Here is a 16,755-nt window from a genome sequence, read left to right as displayed (position 1 = left end):
CACACTGGGAGGAAATATCTGCAATATATTATATAACTAACAAAGTATTGGTACTCAGCATAGAACTTCAGAGAAGAATTTCTATAAAGAATAAGTAAAGGATAATTGAGTTAGTGGAAAAATGGGTAAAAGACATAAACAGGCATTTCTCAGAACAGGAAACCCAAAAGACCTTTAAGCATACGAAAGATTCTTACCCTCCTACGTAATCCAAGAAATGTAAACTAAACCAATACTCTTCAGATTAGTAGAAATTTAAAAATCAGTTAAGATTGTTACCTGAAAGGTGGAATAATAAGAATTTATATACAGTTGCTGGTTGGAATATAAATTGATACTACTAGTTAGGGAAATAGTTTGTTATTACATTTTTCAGGTAAAATTAAAGTAGCATATACCCTACCACTCAGTAATTCCACTCCTAGATGCATGTTGTAGAGAACTTCCTTGTATATACATATCAGAAGCTATATTCGAGAATGTTCAAAGTAGTATTTTTTTGTGATTATAGAAAATGGAAACAGCCCATTCCAATTATAGTAGAATATATATAAAAATTACAGTTTGTTCCTCAAGTAAGACACTATATAGCAGTGAAAATGAATAGCCTTTAGCTCTATATATCAGCTTGGATTAATCACAAAAATATTATACTGACTGAAAGAAGCAAGTCATAGAGGACTATATAAACTGATTCCATTTATATACAAAGTAAAAATGGGCAAAACTAAACAACATGTTGTTCAGGGATACAGGTATGTGATAAAACTATAGAGAAAAGGGAATGATTTTCATAAAATTCAGGACAGTGGTTATCTCTGGAAAGTGGAGGGGGGGAGATTATAATCAACTGGGGAGTTTCACACTCATTGATAGTTTTTCCATTTCTTTTTTTTTTAATTTTTAAAAGATTTTATTTGTTTATTTGAGAGGGAGAGAAAAAGAGAGAGCACAAGCAGAGGGAGTGGCAGAGAGAGAGGGAGAAGTAGGCTCTTTGCTGAGCAGGGAGCCCAATGTGGGACTCAATCCCGGGACCCTGGGATCATGACCTGAGCCGAAGGCAGACGCTTAACTGACTGAGCCACCCAGGTGCCCCTAATTTTTCCATTTCTTAAATTGGGTGGTGGACACATGGGCATTTCTTTATTATTCTTTGGCTAAATATGTACATCATGCTTGTTTTTAATATAAATGATGATTTTTATTAAATGTACTACAGGGGTGCCTGGCTGGCTCAGTCAGTGCAACTCTTGATCTCAGGGTTCTAAGTTCAAGCCCCACACTGGGTGTAGAGATAACTTAAAATAAAATCTTAACAACAACAAAATAAACGTACTGCAGTCATTTTAGAAAGCACACTGAAGTGTAAAGAGGAAAGCTGGAAATTGCCTGAATTCATCACAGAAATTGTCATTTCTCTTTATGCCTCCTCTCTGGTCAATGTATTTCTAGAAATAAGTCTTTCCGTCCACTTATAGTAAAAAGAATACTTTTTTTTCAGACCCCTGAATTGCCTCTCCATCTCTAGTATCATCCTACTTCATTTGTTCTAACCTAAGAATATGCTGGAGTGCTATTTTGAAGTTACTCCCTCCTTGTATAACCTTGAAGAATTACTTAAAAATGTATGATTATAGGCATTTAAAAAACTAATTTCATACTTTCTTTTCCCTTCCTTTCCTTCCTCAGGCACTCTCCATCAGCTATGATAGTAGATGGTACACTCTCTATGCCTACCTCTTAGACATTGCAGATGTTACTCACTTTGCCTGGATCCCTTGGCACCCAAAACAAACAACAGTAAACAAAACAACACATCCCTTTTAAACCAAACCAAATCCAGTCCTTTCAGAACTCCAATTCAGAAACATATCTTCTCTTCCCCCCCCCAGAAATATATCTTCCTAAGGAAGTTTTAAAAATATTACCTCTATCTAGACCCATGATTGTTTCACTTAATAGTATTTAGCATGGCTGAATGAGTTTTTGGGAAGGTGGCTCAGCATTTCCTCCCTGTTGGTATTCCTTAAGGTGCATGCACCATAATATAAACACTTAACTTCTCTGGGTTCATATATTCTTTAAGTAGTTCTTGGATTTTAGTTATAAAGTCTTGGGTACTTGCCTTTTTCTTCTCTTTTTTCTTTTTGTCTTTTATGCTCTCTCTCACTCTTGTTCTACTTCAGATTTTCATTATGACTTCTGGTTTTATACTTTTTTTTTCAGTAGGTCTGCTTAATCTTGGGTTTTATGCCTCATTTAGTTAGGGAAGGGTGAGATGTATGTGTGTAGTGGGGGTCCTGAGGAGTTGATGGTGGGAAGATCTGCTGAAGAGTCAAAAGCCTGGGATTCTGTCAAACAAAGCAGTTATTTGGTATCCTACAATTAAGTTACATGTTAACTTTGTGGTGTCCCAGTGTGGGTGTAATTCTATATATTTAAATCCCATTTTTTTCTCTCTGCCTATTTAAAAATTAGAGGAATGTTTGGTGACGCAAATAAGAATTCCTTTTTGCTGGTACTTCGTGTCCTATTTGCATTCTTTAGTGCTAAGTTTGAAATGTAAAATTCTTATATCATAAATTTTTTTCAAAATAGGGAACTCCAAAATTCTTGAATTTGAAGTACTTTATAAGAACTTGCCGATTCTATGAAGTGAGAATTCTTTATGTTGGTACATAACTGTTTAGCTCTAGAACCCAGTATTAAGAACAAAAAGAGACATAAACATGTTCCTAGATGAATCAGAAGCTAGCCAACTTTCCCGTAATCTAATGTTTTGGATGAAGGATTTGCGCTTCTGAGTCTGTCTAGAAGATACGTATCCCTGCTTTTTCTCTACTTTTTATTTACCTTGCATCAACCCTTAAAATGCCTTTACTGTTGGTCTTATGTGAACAACTTTTATATAATATTTTTGCTTTTTCTTCTGCTCTCCGAATGTTTGTCAGTATTTTTGTGCCTTGTGACCATCACCAGGTACCGTAGTATATGTTGTATCCAGAGCTTATAATTGCTTTTTGGTGGTTTATACACAATATTTAGGCTAATCCATTTCTTTTGGTTCTGTAAAATGTACTGTTTTTTTTTTAATGTTACTTGATACTAAGTTCCTAATTTCAGCCTTCAAATCTTGCATGCAAATTATTAATGATGGCTTTCATTAAAAAGAATTTGTGTCAGTGTGTCTTTCTTCTTACTGTGAACCGCAATGCCTTTCAACACTGATTTAGCAAACAGAAGCGATTTGTATGCTTATTGCCCTGTTCCTTCTGAATATACAAATTTATTCCCATCTAGTGTTACTAAAAGATATTTCCTAACCTGAACTGTTGTCATGCCTATAGCCTAGAGCTCTTATTTATTATTCATATTGAATCTGCCCTTTTGCCCCCAGCCCCCAGGGTATGATTTTACTTTGGTGTTGGCTTATTTATTTATCTCTGTCCAGGGGAGGAAATCCGTCCTCTGTACTTAGTATGCCACAAAGATTTCGTTCTCCTTCCAGGGATTGTACTAGAGGCTTTGCAGTTTGCCAAGATGTAGGACAGAGTGTTTTTTGTTATAGGCAAAGAAGAATGCTTCATTGATTAAATTCAACAAATCTTCTCAATTAGTGATTTTTCTTTTAAGAATGCTAGTACAAGGCATCAAAGCCAGGAATGTTGGTAATGCTGAGGGTAGGTGGGGAGGAAATAGGTTTTTGTGTATAAGGTGTTGTGTAATGTAAGTCTGTATTTGTAGAGCAGTAAGAATGTTTGAAAGGGGCAGGAAAATCTGTGTTCTGTTGATAACCCACCTGTTAATTGGGGGGATACTTGAGAGTTCAGAGAATAAATACCTCAATATATTTTTAAGTAGCTGTTCCTCTATTGGGTATTGAAGCTTAAGCACAGGGAGTAAAGTAATATGGGAAATTACTCATTGTTCATTATCAGTCCAATCCTTTTTTTTTTGTAGATAATTGGAATAGAAGGTTCTTCATTGTCCTATAGTCATGGCCAGTATCAGAGAAGAGTAAATCCATTATGCTGGACTATTTAAACCAGGAAATTAGATTTCTAATATGTTCACTGGAAATTTTAGCTAGTAATAAACAGCCCTCACGTGAAGAAGCTGTATCCCTATGTCTAATGCAAATATCATCTACTTGAGTTGAACTTCTTTGTTTTGCTTATCTATGGGATATGAGCATATGTGTGTGGCCTTTTGGTTAACCTTTCTTAGTCTTGAAGTCCTATTAGGCTGTACCAAAATATTCTCAACTAATTTAACCATTGACATAACTTGGATAGTATAAAGTTGAGTCTTTTATCCTTTTTAAAATTTGGAGTTTAGAATTTTACATGATATTCAAATAGAGGGGTGTGGCTGCAAGGAAAAACATAGTAGATCATCATGATTCTTTCCTTTCCAGAGTTTATGGCAGAACCTGAAACTTATACAATCTCAAAATCTTTGTGCATGTCCAGAAGGGTCCCCCTTTTCATTTCCCCTGTGGGGTAAGTGGTTATGGTATTGATTCTCAAAATTTGATTTAAATACTGTTGGTTATCTCTAAGGTCCTGCATTTTTTATCTTGACAAAAATTAGCAAGTTGACTATTATATTTTGTAAAACCTCACCATTGGTTTGTGATTTCCCACTAAAAGCAATACCATCCTCTGGTGGAATTTAGCCTGTCTCTGTTCTATGGCTCTCTGTCCAGTGTCTTGAAGTCTTGGTATTTCTTTCTGTGTCTCTGTCTTTGTGTGTATATGGGTGTCTGTCTCTTTTGCACTGGTAACAGGAATGAGGGTGATAGGTAGCTTATGATGGTGTTTAACTTCACCACTGCAAGTCTACAAAGTGTTGGGTTATGAACTCAAAGAGTGCAAATAAAGCCCTAAACTCATGGGGAGAGACGGTATTGATAACTGAATTTACTTAAAAGGACTGATATAGGATATGCAGATAATTTTCTAATCATGAAGTCCAGAGAAGGTAGGTATTTTTAGACATAAGGTTAAGGAATCCCAGTGGAGAAACTAGCCAGCTGTTCTCTGCCTTCTCCAGTGTTGAAGTAAGAGTTTCTGTTAAACTGACTGGATATTTGATAATATTGAAGAATTACTATTACCCTTTTCTAAGTGTGGTAATTATATTATGGTTATGTTTTAAACAAAAAGAGTTCTTATTTTTTAGAGACATACCCTGAAATGTTTACAGATGAATAATGTCTGGCATTTGATTCAAAATGACCTGGGAATGGGGTAAGTGGGTGGGTTGTATATATGAAATGAGATTGGCCACAGGCTGATAATTGTTGAAGATAGATAATAGGTACATGGGAGTTTGTTGTGGTATTTTGTCTACTCAGTATGTTTGAGATTTTCTGCAATAAAATGTTAAAAATCCAATGTTACTGTTTTGGGTGCCAAAATGGCAAACATTTATATGTTCTTTCCCCTCTTGAAAGAGAATGTTCGAGATTGTTTTGAACACATAAAACTAGTAAATAGTTCTCTTTTCCAGTAGTCCTCAAGGAGTAGTAGCTCCTTTATCTTTCTTTCAGAGGGTTGTTTTTACAAACAGGCTTCATTGGCCACATTCAGGTTTACAAGTTACTTAAGTCTCTGATTTCCAGGAGATGTGGAGAAAAGGAGTGATTATGAGAGCCAAAATGATGAGAGATTTGGGAAGCCCAGATCAAGAAGAGAAAACCTAAGAACTGAGTTAGTAGCAGTGCATAAAGTGTGTCATGCCTTTGCAAAGTTATTCTTGGACACCCTTCAGGGATGAGTTGGACTGCTAACTTTCCAAAAACCAAGAGTCCATAAAGCATCAAATTTAGTCATGGCCTTTCTCCTGACCCTCATCTTCTCTACTCATGACTTCTTTTAGATGCAAGGCTAGAAAGTCCTGAGAGAGAAATAAATAGCTGTTCCCCGCCTAAAGACAAAAGTCTGTGTTTTAGGGGGAAAAAAACTTAAGCAACAGCTGCATTTGTAGATGCCAAAGCACAAAGACTTTCTGTCTTTATGGCACTTTTTTCTTATTTACATGTTTTTACTAATCCAAATAATTATGTGCTCATGTGGGTAGAATTGTTTGCTCCATGATCCAAGAGAAATGGGTGGGGAAGCACCTGCTTTTAGTCATTAAAGTCTTAATGCTTTTGCATTGCATCCAAGAAAATAGTTAACAGACAAAAAGTAATTTGCGTTTTCCTGAGAATGAAAAGGAAGACCTCTTTGGTTTCACTTTGTGAAGAAGAGCAGAGAGAAACCTCAAAGGTGGGTTTTCTCTGTTTATTGAAATGAAACCATCATGGTCCCCATAGGGAAAAATAATTCCTGGGTTTTGGTTCTTCCTGCCCTTTCTCACTCCCTGCCACAGAACTCAGCAATTGGAAGAATACCAGTTTTTGTTCCTTATTGGTGCTACCACCTGTTCTTATTGCTGAACTAAATGTTCTTGGCTTTCTTTGGTGTGAACAGGATCTCCCTCTGGGAAAGGTGGGAGGAGGGTGAAAATGGGAACAGGAGGAGGCCCGTTCCAGCCCTTGTGCTCATGTGAGAGGGACACACAGGGGTTAGTGTGCTGCCCTAACAGAGGGGCTTTGTGCTACAGCTTCTTACAGAGCTGCAGCTCCACAGATGCATGCTGGGAGAGCTCCGGCTGCTTCATCCCTGGTACACTTGCTTTTTCCTAACAATAGCAGAGCAAGACTGATAATAATAGTTACAATAAAATAAAGAAGATGCAGGCATTCTGAATACATTCAGATACTCATTGTGTGTGGAGAAAGTTGCCTGTAATTAAGAGATGAGAAAAGAGTATAGTTTGGAGACATTGATGACACCAGACACAAGTCAGATCTGTTATTGCATATCCATTGTGCATGTAAGCAGAGCTCTGACTTTAGGTCTTTCCCTTTCTGTGCTGAAACCTTTCTTATATAGTCATGGGAAATCTGCCTCTCCTAAATAAGAGCAACAGAAAGAGAAAAGATTGGTCCTTCCTACCCAGATTTCAGAGACTAGGGAGGTAGCTCAAAGTAGATGCATTTCTGACCCAAGGTCAGTAGCAGACAGGCTTCTTAGTAACCTAAAAATATAATGACAATAATAATAATAATAATAACAACAACAACAATGGCAGCTAATACTTAGATAGCACTTATACAGCCAGGCATTAGTCTAAGGTATAGAGATATAGATAATTCATTTAATCCATAAATAACCCTAGGAGGTAAGTACTATTACTAATCCTCTTTTAAAAGAGGAAGCTGAAGCCTAGAGAAGTTAAGTAACTTTTCTAAGGTCACAGAGATGGTAGATAATAGGACTGAGATTTTGAACCCAGATAGTCTGGTTCCAGAGTCCATGCTCTTAACTATTACTCTATACCATCTCTCAGTGGAGTCCTGTCCTTTCTCAAGCAGGGTCATCTGAACCACAGAACACAGAACATAACTTGAGTGACTATTTTAATTCTCTCTGGATAATAACATAACTACTGCATGCCTAGGAGAGATGTTAGTTCATTAGGAATTGTTGATGCCTTAGAGTATTAGGGCTTAATTCTTGAGGGAACTCAGTTGAGAAGGACTAAAGGGGCTGTAGTTTGCAAATATCACATTTGTACACAACTGTCCTGGAACTAATTTCGCATTGGTTTGTTTTGAAACCAGTTTTGAGCTCTGCACAAAGGACCAAACCTCATCCATCCCATGCTCTAGAGATAGAGCTTTTGTTAGCAGTAATATCTTAGCATTAACAGTTGAGAAGAATAGCAAGTTGGGAGGTTACAGTGGTCACTTAGTGTTTTCAGTTGTCAAACCACTATTTGTAGAAGCAGTCACTACTTCTTGGGCCACTTTTTCCTTTGTTTCTCTGTTCCTCTGTTTCAGAATCCTATAGGTCACTTGGTGTAGATATCCAATTGTCCTCTGAGAATGTTTAACTATGGTCCTAGACCGTTCCTTTTGGTCTAGTTTAAGGGTCACTAATAGTGAAGGTCCTGCCTTGCCTTTCCCTGATCTTAAATATATTTGTGAAAAATGTCTAGGTTAATCCAAAATAACTTGGAGTACTTACAATAGATTTCCCCCAGCTCCTAGCTTATAAAATAATACTAAATATGTATTATTTAGTACTGTCTCCACATTGTATGGAATTCTTTGTAGGAAATAATAGTAGGATATGTAGCAAATTGTTCTTGAGCTGCTTTTGGGATAGATGTTCAATGTGTATGAGGAAGAACAGTGCTAGTAAGAGAGTAGAATGAGGAAAAAACAGTTCTAACTTGAAATTAGCAGAATGAGGTTTAATTCCATTTTGCTTTAACCAGTTATATTACCTTAAGAAAAATTCTCAACTTTTCTGGGTGATTCTTTATCTGCTTTAAAAAAAGAGGGACTAGGGATACCTGGGTGGCTCAGTTGGTTAAGCATCTGACTCTTGATCTCAGCTCAGGTCTTGATCTATGGGTCGCGGGTTCAGGCCCTGTGTTGGGCTCCCCAATGGGCGTGGAGCCTACTTAAAAAAAGGAGGGGACTTAATAATATCTTAATAAGATCTACCCATATCACATCATTCATTCATTCATTCATTCATTCATCCAAAACAAGTTATCGGTTGCCCTCTATATGCCAGTACCCTTCTAGGTGCTGGGAATAATATAGCAGGGAATTAAAGGGCAAAAATTTTCTGTCCTCACACTTAAATTCTAGAGAGTATAGTCAGACAGTAAATAAGTAAAATACATGGTATTAAAGATGATAATAAGTGCCACAGAGAAAAATAAAACAGGTGAGGGTGGAAGGTTTGGGGAAGAGGGGGTGGAGCTTGCAATTTTAAATAGAGTGATCAGGGGGTGCCTGGGTGGCTCAGTTGGTTAAGCGTCTGCCTTTGGCTCAGGTCATGATCCCAGAGTCCTGGGATCAAGTCTGCATTGCGCTCCTTGCTCAGTGGGGAACCTGCTTTTCCCTCTGCCTGCCATTCCCCCTGCTTGTGCTCTCTCTCTTTTTTCGACAAATAAAATCTAAAAAAGAAAGAAAGGAAGAAAGAGAGAGAGAGAAAAAAAAAGAAAGAAAAAGAAAGAAAGAAAAAAAAAGAATGATCAGGAAATACTATATAGTGAGGGTAATATTTGGATAAAATTCTGAAGAGCGAGTGACTGAGCTGCTGATAGTTCAAGTAAGATGAGGACCAAGAATTGACCATTCTAGGTTGGTAAGGCCTCCTATTCTTAGATCACATAAGTAGGTTTATAAAATGGTGTTATTTCTAGTCTCATTAGTAAGTCTGAAAAATAACCATGGGGTTTTTTTTATGTGAAGAAATTACTAACAAGAATTTCAAGTGAGTGACATTCTTTGGTGTGTTGATATGTAACTATCGTTGAATTTATTGTTTATCTGGGTGGTTTAGTGAGGATTTGGGCCACGTGATGTCAAAGGATCATATTCTAGTTTTTGTGGGGAAGGTCCAATACCACTTGAGAAGGACTCATCAAGCCAGGTGCCACTTGTTGCCACTCTTTGTTTCCATTCTCTGGAGGTCACATTCATCATTGTTTTAGATCAGGCAAAGATGGAGAAGATAGATACATTTAATTACACCAAAATTAAAAAACTGCTCCACATAAAAGACATTAGAAGACTGGAAGAAGATATTTGCCACAAGTCATATTTTTAAAAGACTCAGAAAAACTAAGTGTAGTTAGAAAGACTCAAATTAACCAGTCTGAGTGTATTTATTAATTGCTGACAAGGATATGGGGAAATTTATTTATATTCGTTTATTGGTGGAAGTAAAAGTTGAGATAGCCTCTTTATAATGGCAAAAAATTAGAGACTGCCAAAATGTCCGTCAATAAAGAAATGGATAAATAGATGTCGTATGGGCACCTGATAAAATACAACACATCAGGGAAAAGGGATGAACCGTGTGTGTGTGTGTGTGTGTGTGTGTGTGTGTATAAATTATGGATAGATCTCAAAAATAATGCTGAATTTAAAAAAGTAAAAGTCAGTGTGATGCTTTGTATATAAACAAAAAATATACATAAAAGTATCTATGTATGATTAAAGGATACACACACACACACACATACACAAATACACAGGTATTAAAAAACAGAAGATTGTGCAACAAACTCATGATAGTGAGTGCCTGGTAGAGAGTGGGTGGTCTTAAATGGGACTTCATCTGTAGATTTGAAATAAACATGATGGAATGTTTATTTCTGGGTATTAGAGAAGTAGGTCTTTGTTATATTATTCTTTGTCCTTTGAGTAATTCTAAATTAAGAGAAGGGGGCCAAGTTTCATAGGATGAGCCCCAGAGAATTATTTACCAAATGATTTATATATAATTTGTCCTTATTTACTGTGGATCTTCTACCTCTATATCAGAGGAAATGAGGTAACCCTATATTAATTAATGACAGTGGTCTCTCCTAATGTGTTCTTGATGATATCACAGTCAGATGGAAGAGCAAGGATCCTTACTAGCACAGATCATGCTCCTTATTCTGACTCTTGATTTTTTACTTTTTTGTTACTAACTACAAGCATATCAACTCATGGGAAGTACATTTGGTTCCATTGTCAAAAGCATGGAGATGCTAGCTTGACAGACTGGGATGTGTAGAAGCTTAATAACAACACTGCTTTTTTCCCTTGTCTAACCTCTTCCCTGCAGGGAATCTTTAACCAGTTTCAGTGTAGTAGCGAAAAAGTGCTTCCATCTGACACTCTCCGCAGTGCTCTGGCAAAGACTTTCCAGGATGAACAGCGTTTCCAGCTGGGAATTATGGATGATGCTGCAGAGTGCTTTGTAAGTGTTGGCCTCTGGCCCTTTTTGATATGGGGTGAGACTGTTGATGATTTCCATCAAGGACTGGGTACTTTACTGTAGTGTTTAGTCTGCCCTAGTATCTACAATTAGGACTAGGAATTTCCCTAGTTTTTCAGAGCTCTAGGGTGTCTGTTAATGAAGTAGGAATTGCATAATGGGTTTATTCTTTTTCCTTCAGGCTTAGAGTAGTTTTGTGCTTGCCATTGCATAAAACAGTGGGTCTCGCCTTCAGAGGAGACAGGGCTCATTAAAATACAAATTGCTGTGTCCCATTCCCTTGAGTTTCTGATTCAGTAGGTCTGGATTGGGGCCCAAGAATATCTAGCTCTAACAAGTTTCCAGGTGATGCTAATACTGATGCTGCTGGTCTGGGGACCACCTTACTTTGTGCACTCCTGCATGACTAATGATAATTAAACAGAGAATAACTGAGTCCCTAACACAAGTGTAATGTGCTGTTTAGGTAGCTACATTGTTCCCAGTGACTTTTAGTAGAAGACTGTTCTGAACTCTGGGTTCTATCCATCAACCTTCAAAAGACTCTCTGTGCATCCATTAAAAAAATCTGAGAGTGGGGTGCGTGGGTGGCTCAGTTGGTTAAGCGACTGCCTTTGGCTCAGGTCATGATCCTGGAGTCCCAGGATGGAGTCCCGCATCGGGCTCCCTGCTCAGCAGGGAGTCTGCTTCTCCCTCTGACCCTCCCCCCTCTCATGTGCGCTCTCTCTCTCTCAAATAAATAAATAAAATCTTAAAAAAAAAAAAATCTGAGAGTGATCTATATTCCATTACAGGGTAAAATGTCACCAAAATCAGAGGTACTCCTGAGAAACTGGATCACTTACATATTGCTGGTGGGAACGTAAAATGGTATAGCCACTCTGGAAAACAGTTTGGCAGTTTCTTAAAAAACTAAACTTAAAAATTATCATATGGTTCAGCAGTTGCATTCCTGGACATGTATCTCGTATCCCAGAGAAATGAAAACTTAAGTTTATACCTGTCCATGAATGTTCATAGAATCTTTATTTGTAATAGCTCCAGATTGGAAACAACACAAATTCCTTAAATGGTAAATAGTGAAACAAACTTTGGTATTTCCATACCATGGAATACTATGCAGTAATAAAAAGAATTTACACATCAACTTGAATGGATCTAAAAGGAATTATGCTGAGCGAAAAAACATAGTATCAAAAGGTTATATACCTACCATATGCTCCCATTTATATAATATTCCTGAAATAACAAGCTTATAGAGATAAGAGAACAGATTAGTGGTTGCTAGGTGTCAGGGTTGGAATTGGGTGGGTAAGGCTATAAAGGAATAATGTGAGGGAACCTTGTGATAGAACAGTTTTATATCTTGATTGCAGTGGTTGTTATATGACTCTATACATGTAAGAAAATTGCATAGAGTTACACACACAAATAAATGTATGTAAAACTGGTGAAATCTAAATAAACTCTGTAGACTATATTGATGTCCGTTTCTTGGTGTGGTTATCGTACTATAGTTATGCAAGATGTTACCATTGGAGGAAACTGGGTGAAGGGTACATGGACTTCCTATACCATTTTTTTGAAACTTCCTGTGAACTTATAATTATTCAAATTAAACAGTTTTTTTTTTAAAAAGTAGAGGTATTCTTACCTTCCAAGAGGATTACTATTTCTCTGAGTAAACTGCCTACCAATGTGTGCATTTTTCTATTACGTATCACTGATAATACTGCTTTTGTTCTTTCCCTATTAGGAAAACCTCCTGATGAGAATTCACTTCCACATTGCTGATGAAACCAAAGAGGATATATGTACTGCCCAACACTGCATCTCCCACCAGAAATTTGCAATGACATTGTTTGAACAGGTGAACCTTATCTCTGTCTACATCACTTCTTCTTCAAGAACACTTTATGCTGGGCTGTGGGGTGTTAGATGGGTGCTAAAACAACTAATGACTGTGGCTGCTTGGTTTTGCTTTTTTACCTGGGCCCAGTGTGTGTGTACTAGCTGTGGTGCCACTTCTGATCCGCTGCCTTTCATCCAGATGGTGCATTACATCTCCACTACTTCCCTTTGGTGAGTCTTAATGGGTTCTCTGTTTGTACTCTTAGGTACTCCTTAAATGGTTGAGTTTTCACTGACGGCATCCAAATAGCTTATATTTTTATTGTTAAGACTATGCTGTATTGTAGGAACTGAGAACAATAACTTCAAAGTAACCTTTGTTCTTCTTCCCTCCTCTCCCAACCATCTCCTTTTCTTAGGTTCAGTTCTGGTCAGCAAGGTGGGAGGTGAAATGGGGATTCTATAAGCTTTGGATTTTGGGACAGGCAGAGGCGTTCATTGTGTTTGGGACACTGAAGCTGGTCAGGGCAAGGGGCTTTGATATAGTGGGCAGAAGAAGAAAATCAAACATGTGAGTTAAGAGTTTGTATGAATAATCTATTTGATTTAGTTATAACTCTGGGTAACTCCTACCATCATTCCCTTCCATTCCCTATCTTGAAGCAATCAGGCTATTTGTATGCTGGAAAGGCGAGAAAAACCCTCACCAAGCATGTTTGGTGAGCTGCTGCAAAATGCCAGCACCATGGGAGATCTGCGGAACTGTCCGGTGAGTTAAGTCAGGGATAAGGTTCAGAGTGGGGAAGGGAGCCCTAGGATTAGTGGAATTGAGGCAGAGCCAGTGGGAAACATCTCAAACTAGTCTTATATATGTATTTCAGAGCAACTGTGGAGAAAGGATTCGGATTCGCCGTGTATTGATGAATGCTCCACAGATTATCACAATCGGGCTGGTATGGGACTCAGATCACTCCGACTTGGCAGAGGATGTCATTCACAGCCTGGGTACCTGCCTTAAGCTGGGTGATGTGAGTATTAGTTACCTTTATCTCTGACTTAGAGTTCTTGTGTCTTAGTATTGCTTAAGGGCAGTGAACACTAAACACAAAGGTATATCCTAGATGACAAATATTACAGAGTTTTGGACAAATATACTAGTTATATGTGTACACATACATGTGCATGCATGTACCTGTTCACATACCTCCTTTGGGTAGGTGGCAAAGGCTTTTTAGAAAAAATGGGATGACATTGGTCTTGAAAGACAGGATGGGCAGAGCTTTGCTACTGATAAAAATAAAGCAATTTACAGAGTTACTGTGTGCCCTACTCATTGTTTGTTTATACCGGTGTAGAGTGGGGAAGTGTTTTCAACCACAGGTGGTAATAAAGTCAAAGAAGTGAGCAATCCTGACTAGAGCTGCTATGGCAGGTGGAGGGGTAAAAGTTGGTGACCTGAGTTTTACAATATAGAATTTACAGTGAGGAACCAATGTCTGTTGAGAAGGTAATGAAGTAGCTTGGAAGAGAATTAGTGGTTTAGTGGTTTTCTGTGCATCTATTCAGAGAGATAGGTAAAAAGACTTTAAGCCTGGGGTCCTTAACCTTATCAGTTCCATATCTATACCTAGTATAGGTACAGCCAGGGTTTTCCTTCAGTTCAAGAGAAGAACCAGAAATTCTGTGGTTTCCTTTCTACTGGTTTCTTTCTCTTACAGTCCTGTGACTAAGGAGATCTCTTGTCATTCTTTAATGTCACTAAGCCACAACTGAGAATAAATGAACTATCTGGGATCTTATTTTAGGTCTCCTTGCCAAGGAATCTCTGACATGAGTAGGTTATACACCATTAAATCTCCTTTTTCTAAATTTCTGTAGTCTACGTCTCCTGTATTGTTCTAGTTTTGTTTTATTTTTATGATGATTTTCTCATTCAAATAAGTTTCTCAAGGCAAATATCCTTTTTGTCAAATTTTTTTGTATGTCTCTTAGAACCTATGGCAGTGCTAGACATGCACGAATTGAAATGCTGATAACCAGCATGGTGGTATTGCTCCTCCTAAGGGCATTTTTACCCCTTAGTTAGGGTCTCAGCAGGAAATTTGTATTTGTGCACCAGTTGATAAGTAACTTTTGAAACCTGAGTGTTTTGTTTTTGTTTTGTTTTGTGTTTTTCAACTTTCTGGGCTCCTCTTATGGTAAGCACCAGCAATAAAATATTATTGAAAGTATGAAGAAACATCACCACCTTTTCAGTTTACTGGCCACTATCTGTCTTGCTTTTCCTTACATTTTGTCCTTTTAGGTTCATTTCTGATGATTAATATGGACTAGGGAAAATTTTAGACTGAAGAGTGGAGAAACAAGTCAGTACCTTAATAAGAAATGATGGAGTCTGCTGAGAGATGATGTGAGAGGGTTGAGTATGTGACTGTCTTTTCCATTCTCTTTTTTCCCCACAGCTGTTTTTCAGAGTGACAGATGACCGGGCCAAGCAGTCTGAACTGTACTTAGTAGGAATGATCTGTTACTATGGCAAACATTATTCTACATTCTTTTTCCAAACAAAGATCCGCAAATGGATGTATTTTGATGATGCTCATGTCAAGGAGGTAGGAATATTCAAACCCTTCTTAAAGTGTTTGGTGACTGCAACAAAAAACTAAGGATAATTTCTTGTCTTCTTTTCTTCAGTGTCTATTTTCATAATTTTGCTGTCTGTTTACCTATCTATCTATTGAATTTACGGGAGTGTCAGTCTTATCTTCTCCAAGTAGATGGCAAGTTCCTCAAAGATAGGATCGATATATTTTCTGTTGTTTTCTCTGAATCTTCTCACCATGCAGTCAGCACAGGTCTGTGTTTATAGTTGACAAAGTGTGTTTTTTTAAAAATGTATTAATTGGTTGATTTGAGTGAGGACAGTTTAATGCTTCAAATTAGGTTAGAAGGTTAGCATGAAGTTCAGAACTTCAAACTTGGAATCATCAGTGGGTCATCCTTTGTCCCAGAGCTGCTATCAGTTATTCTCTGATTGTTACCTCCCTGAAGTGCCTTAACATGTTTTGGGGATAGTGTAGAAAAAAAAAACAACGGGGCTATGAGGATATTTAAAGCTGGAACCTTGTTACTATCTAAATCACAGTCTGTGACTGAAGCAGTTAAGGTGATCTGCATGAGTTTGGAAGCTTCTTGAGATAAGATTAGCAGCTAGGAGACTCCTGACTATAATTTATACCAATCCATGGACATTAGGCAGTGTCTTCTACAAATAGTAAAGTCTGTCAAATTTCCTGATTGTCTATCTCTTTTTTGCTGTTGTAGTTTTGGACAATTTATATGAATTCCTTGAGCTTTAGCATTTTTATTTGAAAAATAATACTTGCCTTATAAGATATTAAATAAGATTTGTATGTAAAAAGGATATTTGTTTTAGTTAAAATAATAACTTAGTTATAAATTTACTGAACATCTATTATGAAATAAGCACTGTGCTCGTTCAGTTCTTAAGAGCACACCATCTCAGAATGTGACTGGTTCAAGTTTAAGAGAGCGGGTGAGTTTAGGGATTTGATTGGATTGTTGTTTCCACGGCTCTTCTCTCACTCTTTTCCACTGCTTTGGCAGTGCTGAATCCACCTCAAAGCTAAGGCCGAGGTTCAGCTGTCTATTATAAGCAGTTTGACATTTTATGTCCTGCCATGTGTGAACTCTGAAATGGAATGTCATTTATTCTAAGGCAGTCTGTGAGAGAGTTTCTGCCTCCTCTTTAGCTTCATAAAAGTGATTTTAATATTTAGGCGAAAATTATATAATTTATAGAATGATAGAATTGCAGATTTCAAGTAAGGGCTTTAATCTGAAAATAAATTGATCAGCAAGGCGGCTGAAGTCCCCTCACATAGCATATTCACCTTTGAGGACTTTTATTTATATTTCACAACTGAATTGATGTTTCACAGGAATAAAAGTAATTTTATTCATCATTCCTACCTCTTACAGGGTTTTACTGCTTTCTAAAAGGATTTAACAACAACCAAAAAAGATTTAAAAAAAATTT

General features: G+C 37.4%; 1 protein-coding gene across 15 annotated transcripts in view; it reads left to right on the top strand.

The window, feature by feature from the left end:
* USP54 (ubiquitin specific peptidase 54) overlaps positions 1-16,755 on the top strand; it is a 120,992-nt gene that overhangs the window by 71,992 nt on the left and 32,245 nt on the right. For 14 of the 15 annotated variants that reach the window (XM_032423942.1, XM_032423944.1, XM_032423941.1 and 11 more), the window contains exons 4-9: positions 10,692-10,826; positions 12,601-12,714; positions 12,844-12,926; positions 13,359-13,464; positions 13,577-13,723; positions 15,158-15,307. In XM_032423942.1, the coding sequence (XP_032279833.1) occupies positions 10,692-10,826; positions 12,601-12,714; positions 12,844-12,926; positions 13,359-13,464; positions 13,577-13,723; positions 15,158-15,307 (735 nt within the window). Of the gene's footprint in view, positions 1-4,417; positions 4,503-10,691; positions 10,827-12,600; positions 12,715-12,843; positions 12,927-13,358; positions 13,465-13,576; positions 13,724-15,157; positions 15,308-16,755 lie in introns of all 15 variants that reach the window. The other variant, XM_032423953.1, reaches the window with a different exon arrangement.

The sequence above is a fragment of the Phoca vitulina genome, unplaced genomic scaffold (genome assembly GCF_004348235.1).
Source record: "Phoca vitulina isolate PV1807 unplaced genomic scaffold, GSC_HSeal_1.0 scaffold29, whole genome shotgun sequence".
Classification (NCBI taxonomy): domain Eukaryota; kingdom Metazoa; phylum Chordata; class Mammalia; order Carnivora; family Phocidae; genus Phoca; species Phoca vitulina.
The sequence above is the reverse complement of the archived record's forward strand: the minus strand, read 5'-3'. Positions and strand labels throughout refer to the sequence as shown.